This window comes from Bombus flavifrons, chromosome 13 (assembly GCF_040668555.2).
Source record: "Bombus flavifrons isolate JBK064 chromosome 13, iyBomFlav1_principal, whole genome shotgun sequence".
NCBI classification, from domain to species: domain Eukaryota; kingdom Metazoa; phylum Arthropoda; class Insecta; order Hymenoptera; family Apidae; genus Bombus; species Bombus flavifrons.
This window is the reverse complement of record NC_138454.1, coordinates 12,428,303-12,454,525: the sequence shown is the minus strand read 5'-3', so window position 1 is coordinate 12,454,525 and position 26,223 is coordinate 12,428,303. Positions and strand designations below refer to the sequence as shown.

The following is a 26,223-nucleotide window of genomic DNA, read 5'->3' as shown; positions in this document are numbered from 1 at the left end:
ACATTCATTGTAAACTTAATATTCCGCGCTTTTGGTACAATTTTTAAAGTAATATTTATTATAGTATTTTATGTACACGAAAATTAAGAACTTTTCTATATGAAATTTAAACAAGAGAATTAGAGTGAAACATAGTAAGAAATTTTTGTTATTGTTTATTTGTCTTATCTAGTTTTGATGAAAAAACAATGTAATATTTTGTAATTCTAGCTAATATATCAATTATATGCGAAAGAAATATTTGTTTGTTGTTATAAAATACTTGTATACGAATTAGAAAATGAAACAAATAACCAAATGGTAAAAATAATTAACATGAATTATCTTAAATATTATATGATATTCTTATATTGCAACCTACATTTATATCTCAATTTTATTAAAATGCTCATGTTTACAATAAATACATTGAGGAAAACCACGTGATAGATCCGTTTCTTATTCCAAGATTTATTGTGCCTGAAACAAATATGAAAATATATTTAGTTCGAATTGTGTATTGCGAAAATGTAATTTATTACGTTAATAATTTGGAATAAAGATTGGGCCTATATCCGTTAGACAAATAACAATACACATTTGCAAACATTTAATTTATAAATTAATCATTCAATTAAATTAACAGACAGAAAATTCGTGGTTTCTAACTTACTTGATCCTATTTAGTTGTACTTATTCCAAAGAATCACAAATTTTAAGTATTTTTATTTTTTATTTGTAAAAAATTGAGAAGATCACCAAATTTAAATTATTTATTTCAGTTATCAATTTTTTCACATTTAATAGATTAAAATTAAGATCAGTAAATAAAAATTTGTAATTTCCAATAGTTTCTGATGCTGTAAATTTGTCAATCAAAATAGAATTAAATGAGTGGAAAATTTAAGTAAAATAAGGTTTTAATGATGTATAATCTAAATTAATTGCAGAAAGCTTGTATTATGTACTTTCTAGTATTACTCTCTTGCAGTACATCCTAGCAAAGATATTTATGAAACATTTACTTTCATTTATAAGCAGCAATTCAGTAGGAAATTATGCCTGTAGTATGATGAAATTATAATTTCAATAGTAGTAATTATAATTACTATGTAATAATGTAAATTGTTAGTATAAAACTCTAATAATGGTATAATTAGTAGTGATAAAAAAACATCAATAATTGTTCGCTTTATATTGAAAATTTGCCACCTTTCAATTATACCAAATCTTACAAAGTATCTTCTACATTGGACCGCTTATAAATATTTGATATCTTGCAGATGCTTTGTGCATGAACACATGAAAATTCGAGGTTACAGCATGCAGGTATACAAGAACTCTAAACCTGATATTGACCACGAACCTTCGCGCATGTGCATGCCAAAACTTTTTCTCATTGATCAAATCGACGTCGATAACAAGTTACAAAATGCATTATATTTGATTTAAAAAAAGAATGAAAAGAAAGAAATTACTTATAAACCAAACAAAAATTATATATCTTGTACAAAATGCTAATCGTGCATAAATTAGTTTATGTTCAATTGAAATATTACAAATGACAATGCTTCTATTGTGTAGAACATTAAAAATAGACTTTACAATGATCTATGCATTTATAATACTTATTCTGTTTAATCGTATTATTAGTAATTACTAATGCATATAGATACGCAAATAGATATTTACATAACTGACCAACTATTTGTTCATGTAAACAAATTAATCGCGATCTTTCAATCATTATAGATCAAATTTTCAGCTTGCGAAAAAGAAACAGATGAAAAACTTTTCTTTGAACTCTGTTCCGGAGTGGTGCACGGGCTCTTTATGCTATTCTAAATTTCGATACCTACTCTTTTCTTTTTTCAATATTTTTACTCTAAGAAGTTTATAATACGGTGATCCGTTAGAAAAAAAAAGTACTTCATGCTGGACGAACTTAAACTCCCGAGTTATAATTCTTAAATGGCTTGATGATTTTATAATAGTTAATTTATCACCTACTTATACTTCAATATGAACAGAAAGTCAATCAGTAATTAAACAAAATTTAGCACAGATAATCTCAGATAGAAATTTGCAATATTAAATACAATCTATATTACACTTTTCAGTCACTCCTAATTAATCTTAAAGCGTAATCTAAAATCGTAAAATACAAAATCTTGTTTTTTATTCAATAATAAACTTTTGTTTAATAATATTTTACTCATATGGTATCAATACTATTTATCATTATTGCACATTAATTATTTATCAAAACTACACATCCTTTTTTCTAACTATTACAACAATACGTTTGATTCAACTATCATATGACATTAATCATATTTGTAACATTATGTTTACTTATAAAATGAATTAAAAATGACATTGATGATACACACTAATTTAAATCTTCAACGTATATTCGATAAAAATTCATTTGAAAACAAATCAAGTCCAATGCCTCTTGCAAAAATTCAAATGATTATTACAAATAAGATTTGAGAAATTAACATATAAAATTTACTTAATGTTATCTTAAAGCGAATTTTTTCGCTTCGAATTACCAAGTTATTCATATCATAGATAAATATGTCTCATTCATCTGTATAAGTTCGTCCAGAAAGAAATCTATCATTCTATATGTACAAATAAATAAATATAAATATAAACAAATATATGTATATTTATTTATTTATATGTGTGTATATATATATATATATATATATATATATATATATATATGTATGCATGTATGTATGTATATAAATATAATGAGTTATAAAACACAACAGTACCTTGCACTTGTCGCTCAGTTTGAGCGCAAGCGACCTGGTGGCTGGTGTTCCATCGTCGTGTGGCGACAGAGAGAGAGACTCACGCATGTGAACACACGAGTATGAGCACTGAACAAGTATCCAAAGCTGCTCTGAAAAGATTTCATTCCATTCCGAATATCGTCCCAAATGTTTATTCTCTCTTTCATTGTTTCACAAATTTCTTTATTTCCTGTCATGCAAACGATGGCTCCAATTACAGAGTACATCCGGTTTAAATAAAGTTTCTTTAATACATTATTCGATATTCGGAGGAAAAATTTTTCAGATAAAAATTGCACAGTAAAAGAACTAAACAGAGTAATACGTTAGTTAAAACGGACTTAAAATTAATTTAAAATCATTTAACGATTTTTAATAGTTGGTTATATAAAAAAATTTTTTTTAGTGCAAATTAAAAAAAAATATAAATTTAAATAATCATTAGAATTATACTTAATATTACATAATAATCATTCACCGTTTTCAAATCACTGTTCTTTATAAAAGAAAAGAAAAAAACGTCTTCTTTTCACATATTTTACCTACAGCAATTAACAATTACCTAAGATGCTTTGTAAAAAACAATTATATCCCTTCAAAAAGAAGGGCTATACCAATATTATAGATTATTAGAAATAATTTTAAATTTCCAAACACTACGATTTGGCTCACAACTGGCTTAGCGTGACTTTCCTCTGAAACATTTCCCTATAACGTAATTAAATGATATCGTTGAAATATAAACAAAAATTAATAAACTCAAAAAATTCTTTGAATCATTCATATAAATAATGATAAGTAGAATTAACCAACAATAATTGATTTATCTTGATTTTTCAATGAAGACTCCCAGACAAAATCTTTTAAAAACAATTTTATATATGTAAACTGTTAAATTTACATATTTAAAGTTTGATATTTTCTAGGAAAAACGTAAAGACAATTCCGGGAGCCAAGCGGAATGAAAGGCTGTAATTTTGCTTATGAAGAAAGACGTTATATAGAAAATATTTATTTTTCGTTTGATTGAGCCGCGCCGAACATCGGTGCTATATATATTCTCACTTTTTTTCATCTTCTCCCTCTCTCCTCTTCTCTCTTTCATAATCATTTATACGCATGCAAACATTCTGTCAATTTTCTACATTCTCTCTTCCATACACACGCATATTTATATATATAATCTCTCTCTCTATCTATTTAAATATTTGCAGTGGTAGAATCTTGCTTATCCGAATTCACGGTTATTTGCTTGAACCATTGACTTTTTCTGTTGATTGAATGTTTAATTTCTCTTTAAATGAGCAAAATTTGTTAACTTCAAATTACTTCTATTAAATAAGATAAGTATCCCTAACATAATATTCAAATAGGATAAAAATTTATTTAAATCAATACGGTTGCAAACACAGTACTTTTTTTTATATAACCTTTTATCTATTGTTAGTTGGATATAACATCGTAAAAATTTAAATGAACAAGAGTTCAATCAACGAAAAATGTCCATGTGAAAATACTTCAAGTTTCTACGATACACGGTTAATCAAGATCCTACTATTAAGATTTGTCTATCTATACAGTACGATCGACTTAAATGTATACATTCAATTGTTTCCTTGACTGCTGAAAATATAAAAAGAGATATTTAAAAATTATCTGATATAAAACGGAAAATGGCAATACAAATTAAGATTTTTCTTACGAATATTTCTTTTTTTCTTAAACAATTTGATATATCAGATTATTACTGATACTATTAACCACTTTTTACAAATTAAAAACATATCATTCTTACAATTCAAAAAATGCATATTTGACTTTTTTTAAATTTTATTTCTAAAAAGATACTAAAATATAGCTCAATAAAAATGTTGAATAAGTTATCAAAATAAGTAATTTCGAAATCTCTTCTATTCATGGTGGAAAATATTCATTTCCATTTTTATATTCATTTTTAAATTAAATACTATTCTTGTATTTCCAAAAGTTCCTAAGAAATAGTTAAATATATATATTTAAGTCGAATATATTGTATGTTTGTTCACTACGAAAATACAAAAGTATTTACAATTTAATAAATAATAAGTCGCCACTTGGAGTATCCACGGGTCATAGGTCCTGTGTTTACAAATCACAGCTTCTTTCCAAATGTCCAATTGATCACGAAATCAATTTATTTGAAATCTGAAACTCTGAATTAAAGATATCTTATTCTATTCAATCGATGATGTATTTTCTGTTGTCTTCGTTTTAGACAGATCTCAAAACAGCACAAGATAATTTTTTAATGTGAAATGTGATAAAGTTCCAAAAATTAATGAAAATGTCTTTTTTTGATACATTTTCCTCACGAATTGTATAGTCACTATAGATTTATATACGAATTTATTAATTTAAACTAAATTAAAAGCTCGTACATTTTTATGTTTTTTATTATAATTTCTTCGTTGTATTTACTCCTTAAGATCTACTTTTAATAACAAGCAGTAACTTTATCAGTATTACAGAGGTTAGAATTGAAACGGAATACCACTACTTTTAACAATAATTGTCATCGATTGAATACAATTATTCTAAAATTCAGTATCTCATTTTCTAAAATTGACTGTTTCAATTCGACCCAAATTGAAGCAACGAATTCTCCCTCACACCACTCCACAGAGTAAGAAAAAATTTTAAAGAGAAAAATCGCTCTTTACTTTGGTCTAAGAATCCCTGCAATCCTCTTCTTCCTCCTTCTTCATTTCAATGCCTTCTTCTTTTGTCTCAACCGTTTCTACTAGTTCTTCCTTCTGTTCATTAGAGATTACTTCCTTCATATCAATTTCTTCTTTCACTTCTTCTTTCACAGCTACTTCTTCTTCCTTTGCAGGTTCTTCTTTTTCTTCAACATTCACAGAGGTTGATTCTTGTTCTTTTGATTCTTCAATTTCCTCTCCAGATGGACTAACATTAGTCCATCTAGATTTTCGTCCCCTATTTCGATTTTCTCTTTCCATGTTATTCGGATGTTTATTACCACCTTTTTTGTCTCTAAGATTATCCCTTTGTGAGTGATTCTCTGAATCGGAAGGCCAGGAACCAGAAGGCGGAAGTTCCTGATTTCTCCAGGGAGCAGCAGACTCCGGAGGAATAATGGATGGCGGGCCCATAGGACCGAAAGGTGGTCTGACATGGGGACGAATATCATCAAAAGGTGGTCTGAAAAAGGCATCCGGCTCTCGGGGATCAAAAGGTGGCCCACGAGGGCCAAAAGGCCTCATACCAGGACGAAGAGGACGAGGTCCCAAACCTCGTGGGTGGAACATTAATGGACCTATAAAATAAAATCTTGTTAAACTTTTATTCGTTAATTTAAATTTATTCATTCATTCGATTATTATACAGGATGGTTGGTAACTGGTGGTACAAGCGGAAAGGGGGTGATTCTACGCGAAAAAAGAAGTCGAAAATATAGAATAAAAAATTTTTTTTTCTTTTTTTTTTAATTTTTCCATCGAGACAACGATCTACGAAAATTCAAAGTCGATTTTCTCGAAAACAAACCCTCAAACGAAAAATTTTTATTCTATATTTTCGACTTCTTTTTTCGCGTAGAATCACCCCCTTTCCGCTTGTACCACCGGTATATATAGTTACCAACCACCCTGTATAATAAAGTTGAATGTAATAAAATTTTGTTATATATAAAAGTTTGGTGGGCAAATATATAAAAAAATTACGTCTGACGTCTACATTAAATACGTACAAGTGAAAAAGTTAACAATTCCTGAATTATCTTTTTATTAAACTTGTTTACCTGGTCCACGAGCTCCTAAGGGAGCTGGCCGTGGTCCAAACCCATCAGGATGTCCAGGTCTAGGTCCTCTAGGTCCCATTATTGGTGGCATCCCAAAAATAGGATCAATTCCAAAGAATTCTCGCCTTCTAGGTTCAAAATCACCCCGGTCGAGGTGTCCCCTTGGGTCAAAACCATCTTGAAGCCGTGGATCAAAACCATCTCGCCTAATTTCATAATCGAACCGATCCCGATCATCGAGTGGTCTCCTTCCTCGTACTTCAGACCTATCAAATTCCTCCCTTTGGCAAGCAATTAATCAAGAATTCAATCCTTTAAACATACTATAATTTTGTTAACAATTATGTTTTGTAAAATGTAAATATCATTACTTAATGAATATTCAGAAGAAAAAAAATGTCACATGTTGCATTTTACATCATATATTGTATAAACATTACGATGATTGTATTTACTTCTGTAATTTACACTTATCTACTTCAATTGTAAATTCAAAAATTAATACAAAATAGTAGCTCACCTTTGTTCTCTGAGTGATCCAAGTCTTCCGAATTCTTCTACTCTTTGTTGTCCATGTATTCTATTATCAAATTCCTCTTGATATATTCCTCCTTGCAACCTTGGAACATCCATAAATTCCTCGTGTATCTGTGATCCTCTATGACCTCTTCCGAAGCTTTGTCTGTCTCTTTGCTGTTGATATTCTCTCGGATCTTGCGGATTTCGAAAATCTGGTGGTCGAGCTGGAAAATCACCTCTTTCTTGAGGTAAACCAAACTTTGGCAAATCCATTAAAGAAGACAGGGGTTCTCCACGAGCAGATCGAGAATCATCAAAACTTCTGTCGGATCTATCTCGTTCCTGGCGATTACGAGGTATTATTCGATCGACACGATCTTCAAGTGGTAGTGTGCCATCAGCCAATTGACGCAAACGATCAGCTAAGCTTGGTTTCCCATCTTTTTTTGGAGTAGTTTCGTTTTCCTGAATATAAATATTTTGTTAGAGTCGCTTAATAATTGAAAATGAATTGAGATTACTGTCACGGCAATAAATAATGGCATTATTAATGCAAACTACAAATTTTTGTGATTTAAATCTTTTGGACTGTATCATACTACTTTTTAAATATTTTTGATGAAAGTAGATCAATAAAATCTTTACTTCAATAGTTTTACTTTAATCTTCTTTTAGCAGAAAATAATTACCTGAAGAGTTTGAGTTTGTGGATTTCCTTCTCGATTTTCTCGGTTTTCCCTTTCTCTTCTGTCATCCCTGTCTCTATCTCTAAGATCTCTTCTACGATCGCGTCCCCTATCTCTCCCTCTACCTCGGTCTCTTCCGCGATCCATTCTAGAGTCAGTACCTTCCCTATCTCTGTGTGATAAATGCGTCTCTCTGTCTCTTCTTTCCCTATTTTCACGATCTCTCTCTCTTTCTTTATAATCTCGATGCTGTTATTAAATTTACATCAAATTAAAATTTTATGCAGGACATTCTAAATCACATAGTTACAACATTAGTTGCTGCAATAAATGAATTTTATTTACCTCTACTTGTTGATCAGATTCTGCTCGTTCTTCATTTTGTGAAAGTTGTTGTTCAGTTAAATTACTTTTATTTTTTGCTCCATTTGAACTTTGTGGCATTGCATCTTCCATCTCTACATCCATGTCATCAGCAGAATGTTGTTGTTGAGGTAGTTGCATTTGCAAAGGTGCAGAAGGGCCTACACCATATGGTTGGCGTAACATTGGTAAATTTGGCATACCTGTTTCTGTTGTTGGCGGAGGAACTCCTATTGGAGGAACATTATGTGGCATACCTAGAAAGAGATGAAATTTAAACTTTTATCGCTTTCTTTTATTCATGGTTTAGCTCACTTTATGTATTGATCATATACACATACCAGTAGAATTAGGTTTATCAGATGGAGCAGCTGGAGCTGGTAAAGGAATTTGAGTTAATAAGCCGACGCCAACACCTGCTCCAAATGGAGAATTTACAGGTGGCGTTAACATAGTTTGCATCATTCCCGGTGGCCCTAATAAACTTTGCATATTTGGAGGTGGCACACCTATGGGAACATTCGGCATTAAACTATGTGCCATTGGTAATCCCATTGGTCCAATCATACCTAAACAATATAAAAAAAAAAAAAAAAAGGTATAAAACGATAAACTTTAAAGGAAGAATAAAAATAACTAATACCTATTTTTGATTGAGTCTTCAATTTTCGTTAAAATTTTCCTTCAATAAGTACTTACGAGGAACTCCCGGCATTGTAAAAGCAGGTGGCATCATCTGTAATTGCGTATTTGGTGGCGGTAAAAGAGCGGCTGATGTAGGGGGTCTAATTGGTGGAGGTTGACTTGTATCGATTACTTGTTGCTGCTGTTGACCTTGTTGTGAAGTTTGTTGCTGGGATTGTTGCTGTTGAGCACTAGTTGAAGGTTGCATTACATTTACAATACCATCCGCCAAATTTGGAATTCCAGCAGCTGCAACTAATGCTTGCTGTTGTAATTGCAACTGTTGTTGAAGTACATCTGCATTTGTTCCGGAATGCTTTAATTTACCTGTTAATGATTTATAATGATTAGCATGAATTGTCTCAAACATTCCTTAAAACATAATTGTTCCTTTACCTTTTAGATTGGGTGGTAGAGTGTCTTCGTCAATCATACCTCCTTCTTCTAATAATTCTAAATCTTGATCAGTAACATTAACTAATTTATTCCAAGGAATATAGCTAACTCCTAATTCAACTTCCCAATAATCTTTCCATTCTTTTCCTTTCACCCCTTTTCCTGGAGCCCAAGCTAACTAAAATACAATAAAAATTCTATTATTTTGAAAAGACATAGAGTTTTATTGTTATTTGATAATACATTTATAAATATCTTCAATAAAAACGATAATACGTTATTATTTTTAAAGGTGACCAAACATGTTAACTTACAGTGATTGCCTTTCCTTGCATTTTATGGTTTTTAAGCTTAGTAAGAGCCCTATATGCATCTTGCCTTCTATTCATGCATATAAAGGCGCAACCTCTGGGTGAAATTAAATCTATACTGACAATATCACCAAATTCTCCAAAAGTATCTGAAAGTTCTTCTTGATGTACTAATTTTGATAGATGTCCCACCCAAAGAGTTGTACTACAAACTGCAAATAAATATATTAAATTCATATAGAAAGAAAAAAGAAAAAAAAAAAACAAGAAGAACAATTCCTTCAACGTAAAACCAAATGCACATGCATATGAAAATAGGTGGAATTACCGCTTAATTTATCTCTCACAATTGGTGGTAATCCTCGTTTACGCCTTTCTCTTTCTTTTTCTCGTTCTTCCTCGGTCATTTTTTCTCGACTATCCTCCCGTTTTCTGTCACGACCTCTGTCTCTTGAACGAGACCTATAATATAATAATATCTTTAATATCACATGATCATAACAAAGTGCATAAAATAATGTATAAATATATATTTAGGTATATTGCCTATAATATAATATAAGCAAAAGAAGACATGTAAAATTACCTTCTCCTCCTAGATCTGCTTCTTGATCGAGATTTTCTATCTCTGTCTCGATCTCGATCCCTGTCCCTATCCCTATCTCTATCTCTATCCCTATCTCTGTGTCGTGGTGATCTAGATCGACTGTGATGTCTGTATCGATCAGGCGATCTACTCTGTGATCTTGTATTTTCACAATTTACAATTTCTACACTGCTACTATCTCGCCTTGCACCATTTCTATAGACAGTCATTTATTAATAATCAGTTTCAATATTCAATAATGTTACAAGTTAAATTGCAATAGAGATCAAAGTAAATTTAAATTAAATGAAAAACTAAATTTCATGAAAATGAAAAGGAAAATATATCTTTTACCCTACTTTATAAAAAGGAAGAATGTTTACCCAGAATAATCTTGCGTGTCCTGCCGTTCGTCAAGAAGTGGACTCTTTTGATTTTGATGCGCTTGCTGATTTATCTGCCTAATATTTGATAAGGGTTGAGAGGCATACGGTAGAGCCGGTGGATAACCAGGAGGTGGTTGACTCATATCTTGTATGACTCCGCTACTTACATTTGTTGTATAAGTATTTTGTTGACTTGGCTTCAAAATGTCTGATGGTTTTAATTCACATTCAGATGCAAATGGTAAATTCTAAAACAAAGATCGATTTTCATTAACATACATGAAACTATTAGGATGTCTCTTATACTTTTATGTGAACAGGAAAATTATTAATACTGTTAATAACATACAGGAACAGTTTGAGCTAGATGTTTATCAAATTCTTCCTCTTGCTGCTTCATTTGCTGAAGTTTCCGCATCTTTTCTTCTGTTTCATGCTGTGATGAAGAAGTACTTCCCTGCATTGTTTGTTGTAATGTTTGAAGTTGTCTCAAAACCTATTATCAATTAAAGAATTAAGCAATTTATTAATCAGATCATATTTTCTCCTTGACTATTATATTGATGTAATAATAATAAGTTAGTACCTCTGGATTTGTTAAAAGAAGTCCAAGACTCTCCAAACTATTTCCTGTTGAAACTGTATTGTGTTGACCAGCATTAGATCCTGCGGTCGCTGCTGGTGAACTAGCAACAACAACATCATCATCCTCTTCCTCACCATAATCAAAATCTAAGAGCTTTTTATCAAATTTTACAGAACTTTTCTGTTCATTTGTGGACTCCTGCTTTTTTAATAATAACTGCTGTAAATGTTGTAACTGATCAAGGAAAGAAACATCCATTTGAGCTGAATTTGATTGCCCCTGAAAAGAGAAGCCAAAATTGAAATTCTGTTCATTTTACGTACAAAAGATATGCGACAATCTGCAAGTGTACAAATAATATATAGAATAAATATAAAAACAAGGCTTACTAAAAGTTTATTAGCATTAACTATATTTGCTGTTTCTATTTTTGTTTGTGCAAGCCAAGCAGGATCGATTGGCTTTGCGGAAGAAAATAATTTTTGATCCTTTACCGCATTTTTTGCAGTCAAAGGGGGAGTCTTTACAGAAGTTGCAGTATTACTAACATTATTTGTTGCAGACGCATTCAGTGTACCTAAACATAATAACGAATATTCACTATTTAATTTTATTTAAATTTGATATATTAACTCACAACTTCCTTTTACCATTGGTATTAACTGCTTGCTCCTTATGTATTGGATGATTTGGATCCGCAAGATCAAATAAGGGCTGTATAACCTCCGAAGGGAACACTGCATTCTTCTGCCAAAGATTTAAAACTCTTATTACTTTGCTTTTATCTTCCTGAGGGCACTTCAAAAGATTTAAGAAAGTAGTTTGCATGTTCTTGGCAAAGCGTGGAGCAAAGACATCTTTCTCTACCCCAAATTGATGCCTGGACTGACGCACAATTGAATCTATAACGTACAATCCAGGTACTTTGTACTCTGGCTTACACTGTAACATTAATTGGCAATTAATACAAATAAAACAAACAATATAATTACTATGTATTTTATTACTTTGCTCTCAAAAGCTTTCTTATTTTTTATAACTCACTTTTTGGATGAATTTCTCGACACTTTGCACAACATGTTTATAGAATTTAATTGCCTTAATTGCACCTCTAGTTAAAGAATTCATCTTAGCTTTCGAAATTGGTGGTTTAACATCATACAGGGCTGAGAGCTGAAAAAAAAAACATATATATATAATTATTATTTTCTATCTTTAATACTTCAATGTATTCATAATCATTTAACATAGTAGTCAGAGAATATGATTAAATTTTTTAATTTAAGAAATCTTAATAGTTCTCAATAGTACTTGAAAAGAACTGTTGATGTTGATTAACGTACCTATACTCTTCAAAAGCAATTCTAAGTTTTATATGTAACAAATCAAAAGTCAACAATATATGTTTATATAAATTCTAATGAATTGATCGCAAAAATTAAACAAGTTTTATTACAATTGCTATGAATTCAACTAATATCGCTTACAAAATATTCCTTATTGCTTTCCCTTATTTCTCTCCCTTCCATCACAAACATAACTAACAGAACCAAACCACACATATACAATAATTATTTACCCTTTTTTTATCATTACATAAATTACAAAATTTTTACATAATAAAGACGATGATGTTATGCATCACAAATACTTAAAATCACAATAAAGGTTCTCTCTGATTTCTCTCCCTCTTTCTTACATATAAAGATAATCGCTCCCTCTCTCTCTCTCTCTCTCTCTCTCTCGCCCCTCTCTCTCTCTTTCGCACGTCTAGAAATCAAAGCATTCTTCAAGCACGAAAGTCACTTCAATTTTCATACAACGATCAGCACAGACAAGTCGGGGGAAATAATATCATTTGAATCTTTAGTTTAAAATAATGACACGATCTCAACTTTGAAAAGTAAAAAAGAAAGAGAAGAAGGAAAAGATGAACAAGAGAAAAAAAGAGGGAGAGTCGGCGGGCTAGAAGAAGAATTAAGGGTAAGTCAATTCACCTCTGCGTTAAATGCCTTAACCGCCTCCATCCTGATGAAGGTGCGAAGCACCAAAGATTTGCTATGTTTCACAGAAATCCGTGATCCTTGGGACGTTCAATGTTTTCGCGATAAATCGCATGTCTTGGCTCAGGGCGCACTGTCTAGCTGGGCCATGCCACTCAAGATGGCGGCGCTATTTCCCGAAAGGCATCGCGGGGCGGTGATGCGTGACGTCACATGCCGCTATGCACAGTCGGTAACAAGTTTCGCTTTAATACCGATTATTCTACACCAATCAAAATCCAAAGAAATAAATTATTAAACGGGAATCAATCTAAATTTCTGTCTTCCCACGATTTTCTTCTCTTTTTTTTATAATTAATTCAATTTTAATAAAACATATTATATACTATATATGCATTATATATATTTATACATATAAATTTAATTAGTCATATAAAAATTATACGGTATTTACACAAAACTGATATAAATTTGTTCAATATGAAATATTATATCATTAGTTTACTTTTTTATAGTTTTTTGATTATTGACCACAGCCTTCTATAAATTTCAGTAATTAATTTATAAATTTCAATATTTCTTAAATTTGCACCTTATTATATAAGTTTTATAAATAAGTTTGTAAGAAGATAAGAAGAAAATATTTCTTAATGAAATTCATCACAATTTATAAAATAATTCTCTGTAAGAATTATCTCATAATATATTGTTCAGTGTATATTAAGTACATTTACATATTCCACGCTACTATATGTATAAATATACTGTATATACTTATAAGTTCTGCTAATAATTATCTATATAACCTGATATAACTAAAAATTTTAGGGGCAGAGCTACCAACCGTATATATCTACGTACATCAGAAATGTCAAATAATCATTTCATAGAAGTTTGAACTCTTATGTACGTTTATATAGTTTCACTATTTTTATGTAATGTGAAGTGTGTTATTATTTGAAATTACATTGCATTATAAATATAGAAAATGTTTATTCAATAAATAAATATATAAATATAAATGATCATAAAGAGAGGATTTTACAACAACACGATACAAGTAATAATAACTTAATAATCACTTTACCATGACGTGCAAATTTTGAATTTTCAAATTGAATCTTGTGTTTGTATAAATATTTTGTTGTATATTTTTACGAGTTATAAGCTTTATTTAATAAATTTTATTAATGAAACAGGTATCCACATACATTTAGTAAAAATGATAAAAATACCGGATGAAATTAACCTCGAGAATCACACTCTGATACTTCCGTCAGTGGCTGTTGGAAACGTTGGACAATTATGTATTGATTTATTAATATCTAGCTTGGATATGCATAAAATTGGAAGTTTATGGAATTCTATGTTTCTTCCAATATGTGGACTTGATCCTTATAATAAAAATTCTACTTCTCTTTGTACTACTGCTGACTTTTACCTTGGAAGATGCCATAATATAATTCTTTTACAATTACGTTCACCTTATGTTGGCAGTTCAAATGACTTCTTTAATGAACTAGCACAATTTATTCAACAAAAGAAAATTAGTAAGGTACAGCAGTGTAATGCATATATACTAATATTACAAATGTCAAATCATTTGATTGTTATGTTAATATAAAAACTATTCTTATAGATAATAATCCTAACCAGCAGTTATGATTATGAGTGTGCAAATAGGTCAGAGTGCAAAATAAGGTACCTTACCTCGGATGATTCTTTATTGAATAATGAAAAACTTCTTAAGAGCTTACATTGGACAAAGCATATGAAAAGTATTACAACAAAATCTACAAGACAATATTACATTCCTGGTGGTGGATTTGCAAACGGTCTATATGAGTATTTTAAAGGAAAGGAGATTCCTTGTACAGTACTGTTTTGTTATTGTTCAGAAGGAGACAATGTTTCTGATGCATTAATGCTTTTTAAAGGACTGAATGAATGGTTGAATTTAGTAAATGATGATACTAATGATGTTAAACATCCACCCTCTTGGGAATTCTTTTTTGGAAATCCACCTTCTTCTAATATGTATTGAATTTTATATCTATCTGTACTTTGTTGACTCTGTTTCGACTTTTAGAAAATAAATTATAAATATAAAAATTGGTGCTATAAAAATTACATTCCAGTAAAAATATCGGTTTCTTAATATTAAAGAAAAGAAAGACACATGGATGTTAATAAATTTTAAAATGATGTTGCACAATAAATGTGGCATTGTCGTTAAGTTAAATTACAAAGTTATATTTAAAAAGGAACAAAATCCATTTGTTTAAGTAATATTTAATTTACATAAGAACTTTAACAAATTTATTATTTATAAAAGATGATTAAGCAAGAAGCTTGAATTTAGAAGAGAAGGCAGAATATGACACTAAGGCAGCTAAAAGGACAGCAAGGAGTTCTGAGTTAACCCAAGGTCCGCGATATATGCCTGGATTATTAAGCACTACAACAACTAAAGGTTTCACACTATTTGGATCTTCTCCATTTCTTAATGCTTTACGTATAGCTGCATATCTTTCATCGTCATATAATTTTATATTGTAATCTCCAGAACGTGCTTTTTTCACATCTTCTGTCCAAGAAACCTATAAAATTGAAATTTATTTCAATTGCAATTAAGTTTTTATAATTTACACATGATTCTGATTTGATATAAATTCAACTTCATTATAAATTTAATAAGATTTATTTCAAATATATAGATTTTAATTTCGATACCTGATATTTGTTATCAGAACTTAATCGGGCAGCTGGTAATGATTTACCATCAACCTCTGCGTATAAGGTAATACCTTTCACACCATTACTACACTTAAGCACAAATTGTGTCGTGAATGCAACATTTGTCAGAATTGTTGCATCTTCTGTGACATATGCAGAGGCAACGACTTCAGGCTTCTGGCACGTTTCGGCAAAAGTGTCGAAAACTCCACAAATTATAAGTATAGAAAAAATAATGAATCGTTTCATTGTACTGTTTTACGTTTACTTTAACTGATGATTTCTCTTGAATGTTGTTTACAAATAAATTATATCAATAAAATTAACTTCACTACTGTCGGTTTAAATCATGTTAGGTTAAACATTAATTACGTATACCTATAGTGTGTTTACAAGGACTAAACTATGTACTTTGATGACGTGTGGACGTGTGGATATGTGAACTGACACGTAGTGAATAGTTGGAAACAGTGGTACCAACATATTTTTGAAATATTAAGAAACATTAAAACGTAACTTGTTTATGAGCAATATTTTACTAATAAATTTCACATACCACAATTAGAAATGTATGATATATACGTTCACATTATATACATACGTTATACAATAATTAATATTTTGCTGTTTATTAGGAAACCATAATTAATTAAATACAAATTTAAAACTCAGCTCTTTATTTAATTTTTTTAGGACACAATGTCAAAAAGGATGCCACAGAATGTTAATATAAAATTATATATATATATATATATTGTATATACATGGAATTAAAATATATAGATTATTTTTATCCAGATTAAATTCATTTTAAATCATGCATACATAATATAAGAATATATTATGCACTTTGTACTAAAATAAAATTTTATATAAGTTTATATTTTGTAAATGTAAATTAAAATATAGAATTAAAGAATTAAATAAAGACACTTTGAAGATTGTTTATATACAATGCTTGAAAAAATATGTGTATTCTAATATTACAAATATATATTAATAGTTATCAAAAGTTTATAATATAGGCACACATTATAAGAGTATTTGGTTTATAAATACTTGAAAAATCTGTACACGAGATACAGAGTTTGAGCAATAATAAAATAATTGCTCATCACTCATTTATAATACAAATTCTTTAAATGTTATATTCTCGTGAAACTTTTCTATATTATAATAGTCAAATTATTTTGGTGCTTAAAATACTATGAAAATTATTTTACATAAGCATGTATAGGATGTATTTTTACTAATAAATAATGAAGATTATATATGTGCAGTAAATATATAATTTTGTTGATATTAATGAAAATATGTGGTAATAAAGAATTACTATTCACTTGCACTAGTGACTTTTTGCTCTTTAGTCATGAATTTAATTGCACTACTGAACTTTTATATATTTAAACAATCCTCGGATTTCAGAGAATAATGTAAAACAACTGTAATTGAATTAACTAATTTAAAATTCAATCAAATTCATTTCTTTTGTTACTGTATTTATCGCAGTTGATGTTACAACTGACGTAGTAAAAGAGCGTACATGAGATCGGAAAGTTGATGCAGGTTCCCATGCTTCATCCCTGATAATTCCTTGATTTCGTGGATACATAAGCAATGGATCTTTTCCTGTTTTTCTACATAGCTCTTCTTGAAGCACTATTAAACGAAATCTCCAATATTCGTAACTTGCTTGTTTAAGTGCATTGACCCATTGTTCTACTTGCGATTCTGAACGACCACTTAGGACATGTCTCTTTTCATATTCGTCTCTAAATGCTATGCTAAATGCGAATACACCTTCCGATGCAGCATCAAGGTTAATACTATAATTTTCCAAAATAATTACACCTGCTGGTTGCCTAGTGTCAATCTGTCCTAATTCGTTGATGTTAAAATAAAACAATAAATTGCATCTTAATTTAAACCACTTTTCTTTGAATCCTAAAATCCAAATGATATGAATATCAGAAAATAGGTATGAAAAAAATAAGTATTTGTAAGGGAATTTATAGGTTATAGATAATTGAAGCTAATAAGTTGATGAGTATGATATTTTCTCAAATAAATGTAAACAACTCTTAACTAAAGACTAACCTGATTTATGTGCTCGTTTATGATTTAAACGGCCTTCAATGTCAGCGGGGCCATTACTTGCTTCGGCAAGTTCCTTTTCGTTGAATTTCATGATGGTAAAAAGTTATTTACACTTTATACATTCGTGTATTACATAAATACTATCGCATAGTTATAATACGTATATAATTCATATTTCTTTGTTTTGCTATTGTTCTAACTTCTTGCATTCATTAAAAAATTTGGCTATGTTTCTCAAAATTTAATACCAAACTACCAATATTGCACAAAACTATGGTATTATATTCCATTATTCGTTTATCTTTCGCTGATTCTAATATGTTTTCTTGAGTTTAATTACATAAATTGCATCAAACGCTTATTACAAATATTAAAGGGCTATTAGAATCCATGTTGTATACCGACGTAACATGAATGCTTATTCTTTATTAAACGTCAACTATAAAGTTCGCAGATTACACTACATACATATCACAAGTTTGAAATAGCGCGTTGATCTTAACAGTCTGAGAAACATACACATAGATTTGTCGTGTTTCTTTTTTTCTTTTTTCTTTTTTCTCAAATTGTTTTAGCTTGGTTTTCATTCGTAAATAAAAAATATAAATTTTTTTGCACAAATGTGTATTAACACTTCCTCCAATAAATGTACTACCTAAAACATAAAATTCAGATAAATAAGTAAACTGACAAATTTGGCAAACCTGAAAGATATATATAATACATTTCATACCTTTTACATACACATCTATGTATAAAGGAGTGTGTTTAACGGCACACATCATTTGTCAAATTTATAATCGGTTTTAGAAACTTATTTACATTCTTATATATGTGACTCATCTTAATTACCTGTAATACGTATTTATTTTTAAAACATCATATGCTTAATTCTATCGAGATAAACTTTACCTTATAGCACAACAGTTTATAATTATTTTTAATATAATTAAGCAATGGGTTCGTTAACAAGTCGACAAAACGCTGGTGTAGAAGAAGTTGATATTGTTTCAAATCATGCATACAAATATCCTCCTCGTTCGGGTTTGTTTATGTTATTTTGAGAATATTTTTATATTAAATCATATAGCCATAAGCAAGATATTAAAATATGTGAATTAAATTATTCTTATTTTAATAAACTACATATTAAAATACATATCATGTATTAGGAAATGTTTTGTATTTTATTTAATAAATTTTATTCATTAGGAAGTTATTTTGGTAGTCATTTCATAATGGGTGGTGAACGGTTTGATACACCTCAACCAGAAGCCTACCTTTTTGGAGAAAATGCTGATTTGAATTTTTTAGGAAGTCGCCCAACACCTGTAAGATATAATATTATTACAGTATTATACAATGTATACATGCAGTTCTCAAAAAATTATTTTTAACACTTTATTAATTTTACCTTAGTTTCCATATCCTCCACCACAAGCTAATGATCCTACTAAAACGTTGAAAAGCTTAGTAAATATAAGAAGAGAATCATTAAGATTGGTTCGTAATGTTGATCAAACTTCCACTTCACCTCAGTGTCATAGTGTTAAACATTATGGAGATGGTGATATAGACAAGAAATCAAATCGCTATAATATCGAATTTACATTTGATTGCGATGTAAGATGTGCAATCACAATATATTATTTTTGCACCGAAGAAATAACAACAAAAGGAGCTACGTATGTAATAAAGATGTCGTACAAATTTTACATATTATGCGCAATGTTATATATAATGAAGAGTATTATTTGTAGATATATACCAAGGGATCCATCTATGAATTCTGAGACATATTATTATAAGAAAGGTGCCAATCAGTTATTCTCTCAAACGTCACATATGTTTGATCCAACTGCCTACAGCAAAGAAGATTTATTGTACAATGCTGACAGGGAAGTATGTACGTTTGAAGTATCTGTATATTATATTTATAAAACTTTGAAATTATTTTTTGTTCATCATTATAATTACTTATAGATAATTCCAATAGCAATCCATTGTGTAGCAGAAGAAGGCTCAGACGAACCAAAACAATCTCATACAACTATTGCAGTTGTTGAAAAACATTCGGATGGAACATACGTATTAAAAGCTCTTAAACAAAAGCTTTATGTTGATGGCCTTTGTTACTTGCTTCAAGAAATATATGGAATTGAAAATAAAAACGCCGAAAATGCAAAGGTATAAAATAATAATATATACCCAGAATTTCTTATTTTATATTTGTTTCACGTCAATTTATTTTTCAGCAGCAAGGTAGTGATGAAGATACAGATGATAATGGATCAGAATGTGTTATTTGTATGTGTGACGTGCGAGATACTTTAATATTACCGTGTAGGCATCTATGCCTATGCAATAGCTGTGCAGATTCTCTTCGATATCAAGCGAACAATTGTCCAATATGTCGGGCCCCTTTCAGAGCTCTCCTTCAAATTAAAGCTCTACAGAAAGCAACTGGAGCTATTATATCAAATCCACCATTACCAGAGGTCAATATTTATTCATACAAGTAATTATCAAAATACGTGTCAGTGTTATGTGCACATATGTTTACATATATGTTTATCATCTTTATATCTTACTCTATTTCGGTACAGTTTGTTGTAAAATTTAATTGAAAACAATAGACTGCCCTTTTATCTGATAAAAGAAATGTTAAATCCTTTTTTAGGGAAGTTGTGAAAATATACCAGCTGGATACGAAGCTGTATCATTAATAGAAGCTTTGAATGGTCCATATATTCCAAGAACTGCTGTTCTTGCGCCAGAGTCTCCAGACACTCCTGATACAGATACAGCCAGTGCAATTCAAGCAGCTGAAGCATTAAATAGGTAAAATATTATATTACTTGAATTTTTAAATTTACGTTTAGTTCATGTTAGTATAATCGATTTAAATTGTAATTCACATGTTATTTACAAGGTCTATAGAACGTACACCTGTATCGAAACATGTATCTTCAAAAGATGGAGATGTATCTGCAAGAACAAGTGGTACTACATGCCCTACCCCGGAATTTCGAATGTCTGTCTTGTTAGCCAGAGATGAACATTCAGGATCACAGAAAGATTTACATAGCCGATCTCCAGCAATGAGGATGAAAAACTCCGGGCATTTACGGGAAAAGGCAGTATTACGATCACGAGATACCCTTAGACTTGTTAATGAAAAACAACCAGTTTCTCTTTACGAGGTAATCTCCTGATGTCCAATTTTCAATATTTTTTCGTTACTTAACACTTTTAACATAATATTGAAAATATGCAGATTTTTACTACGTCGTCCAAATAAATTAGTATTTACAGGGGCAAGGACAAGATGAAGACAGCGAGGCAGAGAAATTATCTCCATTATTAGATGCAGCAACTAGTACAGAGGCACTTGATACTCATAGTCGCGGAATATGTGATATAGATATTGATGACGAGATTCAAAACACAGAAAATGGAAATGACGCGGATATTACATGTCATTCACATTGAAATAAATATCATCAGATGATATCTAATTATGTCTTCTAAAAAAAAAGAAAAAATTAAATGTATTTAGTTAAGTTTTATAATGTAAGAGTGCACATATTTCCTTAAAATTCTGATTGTAAATTGTAAATATGACATTATAAATTATAAATTAAAATTGTTTACATTTGTAATTATTGGTTAGAAATCTAGCATGAAAACTTATTATTTAAAAGTTGCACGTAATCATATCATTTCTTGACAAAAGTTTGGTTAAACTTCGTCATAACATTTTTCGCATCGTCCGATACTCGATGAATAAAGACGAAATATGATAGCTTTTAGCCTAGCAGCCCATTGGTTCAAAAGTTATTTTGAATTAATAATTAATAAAGCTAATATTTGAAATAGCTATATTTAAGTAAATGAAATACTAAATGGACGTATAAAATTTAACTTTAAAAAGCTAATAAATAAATGTAGCGGCACATGAGTTAGAGCACAATTCAAATCATGTTTGTTGTTTTGCCTCGGAGTATCAATATCGTTAGGAAACACGTAATGTAATAATAAATAAACTCCGGGCAAAACAATGTCGCCGCTACGTGCATCCGTTGAACAAAGGCGAATTTGAACTTTCCGACCCTTCCCCGACCAATACAAATAAACGGACGCGATCGCAAGCGAGTTAGTCATACCGAGCAGTATCTACGAGTATAGCCAGTTCTCTTTATTGTAACTATCAATTCCTCTACAAATACAATAATTATATTACGAAAATTATGAGATTAATAACACATGTACTTGTTTTCAATCTGTTTAATGAAATCAAAATTTCAAAAAATTGTTTCGCTCAAGCAGCAGCAAGAACTTTTCTAAATTTTTTCCATTCTTCAAGAGGCCCATGTTCAGGTAAATATTTCACATTGCATCCATCTGGAGCTAATCGGCCGGCTGCTTTCAGCTCTTCATATTCAGCGCGGTCATATTTCGTAAAGCCCCATTTCTTTGAAACATAAATTTTTTGTCGACCCGGGAATTTGAATTTGGCACGTCGCAATGCCTCAACTACAGCAGCCTTGTGACGATCAGATGAACGTACACTCATAATTGGCTGTCCAATGTGTACTCTGGCTACAGTACCTTGTGGTTTACCAAAGGCACCTCGCATTCCTGTTTGGAGCCTTGAAAAGTATAAAACAGAATATTTATTCAAACATACTATATTATTAATATAATATACTAACGAACAATATATAGAAAAATTAAGTTATAACTTGCTAAGCATAAATCTAAATTATAATATTAGTTATTTAATAAAATACAACGGATTGCTTATATACCTATCAGCTCCAGCACATGATAACATTTTATTAATCCGGATAACATGGAATGGGTGGAGTCTCATACGGATATGAAACTGGTCTTTTCCAGCGTTTTTCACCATGTACTTATTTGCACAAATACGTCCAGCTTCAAGGGCCTCGGAACTAAGCTGTTCATATTCATCTGATACCAAGTGCACACATAACGGAAAATCTTCCACAGAGGCTTTCTTTTTTCCAAGATCAAAGATACGAATCTTTGGATCAGGCACACCTCTACAGAACCTTGATTTCGGATATGGTTTGTTTTTGCAATATCGATAACTATAAAGAAAGATATAGGTATAATTCGTATAAAAAGTGCTTACAAGCATTAACATTATAAATATAACATAGAATTTACCAATAGAAATGCAAGAAGAACACACATAACCTCCTTCTATACCATCACAAGAGGTTATTATAAACTTCATAACTTACAACTTTATACAATATATATAAGTATAAGAGGCGATAATATTTGTATATTTAACTTAAGCATTAATAAAGGAAATAAATACATATAATACGTACCATCTGGCTGGTCGGCGTCCCATACTTGCTATCAATAATAAACAAAAGTATTTGTTAAATACAAAAATAATACTTGTATAAGCTTGTTTAATAATTTTAAATGATAGAAAATGAGAGAATGAAGGATATATGTTTGGATACTTCAAGATTAAGATAGATTATTATCAAATATGTATTACCTTGCAGGCCTTGTAGATGCCGAACGAGGAAGAAGTGAACAGAAAGAACTAAACTGAACTTGGTTCCAAGTGAACCTCGTGAAATTTGGTTACAACTTAAAAGTTACTATTTAAGGCCGACACCTACTCAACGATAGGGTTTTTGCAAAAGATTATGATCGAAGCCATATGAACGCGGCTGTGTTGTCATAGAAGTACACAAAATGTTATAATTATAATGCATTACTTATACTTGATCAAAATGTTATAATGGAATCGGAATTATCGGAGGAAGGTGCTTTACGCTCACAATTTACAGTGGATGATTTGGATATTGAAATATTGCCACTTATATATGAAATAATTCGGAGGTTCGTATATTTTAATAACTTGATAGTTAATGATAATGATACTCATCAATTGACTTTCCTTCAAAATAAAAATTTTAACCTTTATCGTTTTGTTTACTCAATGTTATCCTTTTTTCTTTTTAGACACACTGTATACATTTTAAATTCTGAGATTATCTTTTGAGACAATACTTTATTTATATTTATAAATAATATAAAAATTATACATTTACAAAAATATATTCTAATCTGTTATGGTGTGAATGATAATAAAAAAATAGAGAGGTTATTTCATCAGTATATTAAAACATTGATGTACTACCAAGTTTATGTGTTGTAGTTATATAGAAATTATATACAATACGTATATGTATTAAAATCCTTTTGAAATAAGCGTATTTCAAATAAAATCTGTTAACATAGATATAGAGTATAAAAATTTTATTACACAATGTTTATGTTACCTGTATACTTAATTTATTTTTAGCGTTGAGAAAGATCCACATGACACTACACAGAAAGCTAAAGAGTCACAAGATACAAGTCATAAAATATTAGAGCTTCAAAAGAAATTAGATTCTGCAAGGGCACAGGTAAAATACTATGAAAATTTTTTTTACTTTCAGGATAAAAATAATTTTTTTTTATATAAATACTTAGACCGTATGCTGTATTTACAATACATAGTTTTCATGTTTTATAGATTAGAAGATTGCCAGGAATAGAATACAGTAAAGAAGAACAGTTGCAAAAACTTGAAACTCTACGTAAACAACTTAGGCTTAAAAGAGAGCTTTTATTGAAATATCGTAACATGTGTACATTTGAAGTCCCAAAAGTATAAATAATTTTGTTTGTTTAAGTAAAAGCAATTTATATCAGCATGGGTTTTTTGCGCGTGTTATTTACATATTTGATGCGTAATGAAAAATTAATCGAGAAATTAGCAAATACAAAACCAATTAGGCAGTCTGCACGATTTGTAGCATATTTAATACTTCAGAGTAGAACACATGGTATTCATTTACCTTTTGATCGTGAAAAATTTGCCAAGCAATTAAGACTGTTTACAAATACATTTAGACAAAAGTTGCAGGAAGTTAAAGATGAAATGAAGAAAAATCCACCAAAGTAGTCCTTGTATATATCTAAGGTATAGTGACAACAAAAATCAGAAGACGAAGGAAGTTTTATTAGACTTTGTAAAAATGATATAGCTGTAGTTTATTATTCTAGGCTTGATGTAGTTACAAAATATTACATTTGTAACAATTGCCTTATAAAAAGGTAATAAAAAATATGAACATTTCATTTTTTAAATTTATTATTTCATTTAGTATAAAAACAAATTCGAATCTTACTTCTATATTTCTGTTATTTTTTTTCATAGTACAATGAATGAAAATGGAAATAATATGTACATATATCATGTTTCATGAGAATTTTTACTTGTACATCTACAATATGATTCGTATTAGTTAATAATAACTAATTAATAATTCATTAAATTATACATCTTATATTTTTCTTCTGTTTCCTTTCTATCTATTTTGTTATTATTAAATGTGATATTGTTAATATTTCTTTTATCATCTTAAACTCCCTTTTATATTACTAATTCATAAGTATCCATATATTCTCATTCAATATTTTTATTTTTTAACCAACACTTGTTCTGTAATTAGTTTACATTTTCTTTCTGTTGAAAAGATCTTTCTTGGATGTGCTACAGTGTATTTAATATAAAAATTTTATACAATATAATTTCATATGCTGCATATCTAATGTTATTTTATATTTTTTCTGTAAGAATCTTGTTCTTTTCACATGCATAAAAATGAATTTTATATTACAACTACAGCAAATATATTACAATAGATAAATATTTCTAATACATCATTTATAATAGTACAATGCTATATTCGAAAAATTAATAATTTTTTCGAAATTTTATCTTAATAAGCACAAATATTATCATACGAGGAAAGAACATCTGAATATACTTTTGATAAAATTTCAAAAAGGCATTAACAATTACGATATAGGTGCTCGATAGTAGTAAAAGAAACAGATATATATATATATATATATATATATATTATATTTACTTAATACTATTTTAAGATACACTTGTGTTTATAAAAATAAAACACTTTATGAATAACAACGTATATTTTGTCATTTTATCGTTCTAAAAACGACATTTCTATATTTTTGATAATTTAATCAAAATGTGAAAGACGATTTGTACTCTAATAGGGTTGAGAGCACGATGTGCGTTATATGAAACAGTTCAGGGGTTACTTTTATACTTCAAGGTGAAAGATCACGATCCTTAAGGATACAAGTAACCCCAGACTACATAAAATTGTCATTAATATACGTTATAATTTTATATATGTTTTAAT

General features: G+C 29.7%; 7 protein-coding genes across 10 annotated transcripts; 3 read left to right on the top strand and 4 right to left on the bottom strand.

The window, feature by feature from the left end:
* Positions 1 to 2: 2 nt before the first annotated feature.
* Isha (Insulator su(Hw) mRNA adaptor) lies at positions 3 to 13,244 on the bottom strand. 2 transcript variants are annotated; one of them, XM_069125698.1, is made up of 19 exons: positions 13,103 to 13,244; positions 12,150 to 12,278; positions 11,756 to 12,047; positions 11,495 to 11,682; positions 11,106 to 11,384; positions 10,869 to 11,015; positions 10,517 to 10,767; positions 10,134 to 10,349; positions 9,876 to 10,009; positions 9,551 to 9,759; positions 9,237 to 9,414; positions 8,856 to 9,167; positions 8,498 to 8,725; positions 8,139 to 8,413; positions 7,797 to 8,042; positions 7,109 to 7,572; positions 6,589 to 6,869; positions 5,489 to 6,105; positions 3 to 459 (listed from the first exon to the last, which is right to left on the bottom strand). In XM_069125698.1, exons 1-18 carry the CDS (start codon positions 13,130 to 13,132, stop codon positions 5,495 to 5,497), a joined length of 4,470 nt encoding a protein of 1,489 aa, XP_068981799.1. In that variant the 5' UTR covers positions 13,133 to 13,244; the 3' UTR covers positions 3 to 459; positions 5,489 to 5,494. The 2 variants fall into 2 exon arrangements, with proteins under 2 accessions (XP_068981799.1, XP_068981797.1); XM_069125696.1 differs by lacking the exon at positions 3 to 459 and having other exon boundaries at positions 2,677 to 6,105.
* A 1,035-nt stretch (positions 13,245 to 14,279) lies between these two features.
* On the top strand, positions 14,280 to 15,220 carry LOC138186151 (proteasome assembly chaperone 2). Its single transcript, XM_069125717.1, has 2 exons — positions 14,280 to 14,663; positions 14,748 to 15,220. Exons 1-2 carry the CDS (start codon positions 14,331 to 14,333, stop codon positions 15,150 to 15,152), a joined length of 738 nt encoding a protein of 245 aa, XP_068981818.1. The 5' UTR covers positions 14,280 to 14,330; the 3' UTR covers positions 15,153 to 15,220.
* A 164-nt stretch (positions 15,221 to 15,384) lies between these two features.
* Positions 15,385 to 16,292, bottom strand: Tapdelta (Translocon-associated protein delta). The gene is made up of 2 exons (XM_069125727.1): positions 15,842 to 16,292; positions 15,385 to 15,708 (listed from the first exon to the last, which is right to left on the bottom strand). The coding sequence occupies exons 1-2, from the start codon at positions 16,091 to 16,093 to the stop codon at positions 15,448 to 15,450; spliced, it is 513 nt and encodes a 170-aa protein (XP_068981828.1). The 5' UTR covers positions 16,094 to 16,292; the 3' UTR covers positions 15,385 to 15,447.
* A 563-nt stretch (positions 16,293 to 16,855) lies between these two features.
* Positions 16,856 to 18,561, bottom strand: LOC138186156 (pleckstrin homology domain-containing family J member 1). Its single transcript, XM_069125726.1, has 2 exons — positions 17,942 to 18,561; positions 16,856 to 17,788 (listed from the first exon to the last, which is right to left on the bottom strand). Exons 1-2 carry the CDS (start codon positions 18,030 to 18,032, stop codon positions 17,307 to 17,309), a joined length of 573 nt encoding a protein of 190 aa, XP_068981827.1. The 5' UTR covers positions 18,033 to 18,561; the 3' UTR covers positions 16,856 to 17,306.
* A 117-nt stretch (positions 18,562 to 18,678) lies between these two features.
* On the top strand, positions 18,679 to 21,587 carry Mrgn1 (Mahogunin ring finger 1). 2 transcript variants are annotated; one of them, XM_069125705.1, is made up of 9 exons: positions 18,679 to 18,985; positions 19,154 to 19,272; positions 19,361 to 19,626; positions 19,702 to 19,843; positions 19,925 to 20,128; positions 20,197 to 20,439; positions 20,622 to 20,782; positions 20,874 to 21,144; positions 21,257 to 21,587. In XM_069125705.1, the coding sequence occupies exons 1-9, from the start codon at positions 18,898 to 18,900 to the stop codon at positions 21,431 to 21,433; spliced, it is 1,671 nt and encodes a 556-aa protein (XP_068981806.1). In that variant the 5' UTR covers positions 18,679 to 18,897; the 3' UTR covers positions 21,434 to 21,587. The 2 variants fall into 2 exon arrangements, with proteins under 2 accessions (XP_068981806.1, XP_068981805.1); XM_069125704.1 differs by having other exon boundaries at positions 21,248 to 21,587.
* Positions 21,588 to 22,118: 531 nt separating this feature from the next.
* Positions 22,119 to 23,596, bottom strand: RpL10 (ribosomal protein L10). 2 transcript variants are annotated; one of them, XM_069125724.1, is made up of 4 exons: positions 23,487 to 23,596; positions 23,308 to 23,331; positions 22,753 to 23,058; positions 22,119 to 22,593 (listed from the first exon to the last, which is right to left on the bottom strand). In XM_069125724.1, exons 2-4 carry the CDS (start codon positions 23,328 to 23,330, stop codon positions 22,263 to 22,265), a joined length of 660 nt encoding a protein of 219 aa, XP_068981825.1. In that variant the 5' UTR covers position 23,331; positions 23,487 to 23,596; the 3' UTR covers positions 22,119 to 22,262. The 2 variants fall into 2 exon arrangements, with proteins under 2 accessions (XP_068981825.1, XP_068981826.1); XM_069125725.1 differs by having other exon boundaries at positions 23,308 to 23,335; positions 23,487 to 23,555.
* A 61-nt stretch (positions 23,597 to 23,657) lies between these two features.
* Positions 23,658 to 24,808, top strand: MED9 (mediator complex subunit 9). The gene is made up of 3 exons (XM_069125728.1): positions 23,658 to 23,836; positions 24,303 to 24,408; positions 24,519 to 24,808. Exons 1-3 carry the CDS (start codon positions 23,736 to 23,738, stop codon positions 24,657 to 24,659), a joined length of 348 nt encoding a protein of 115 aa, XP_068981829.1. The 5' UTR covers positions 23,658 to 23,735; the 3' UTR covers positions 24,660 to 24,808.
* The last annotated feature ends 1,415 nt before the right edge of the window (positions 24,809 to 26,223 follow it).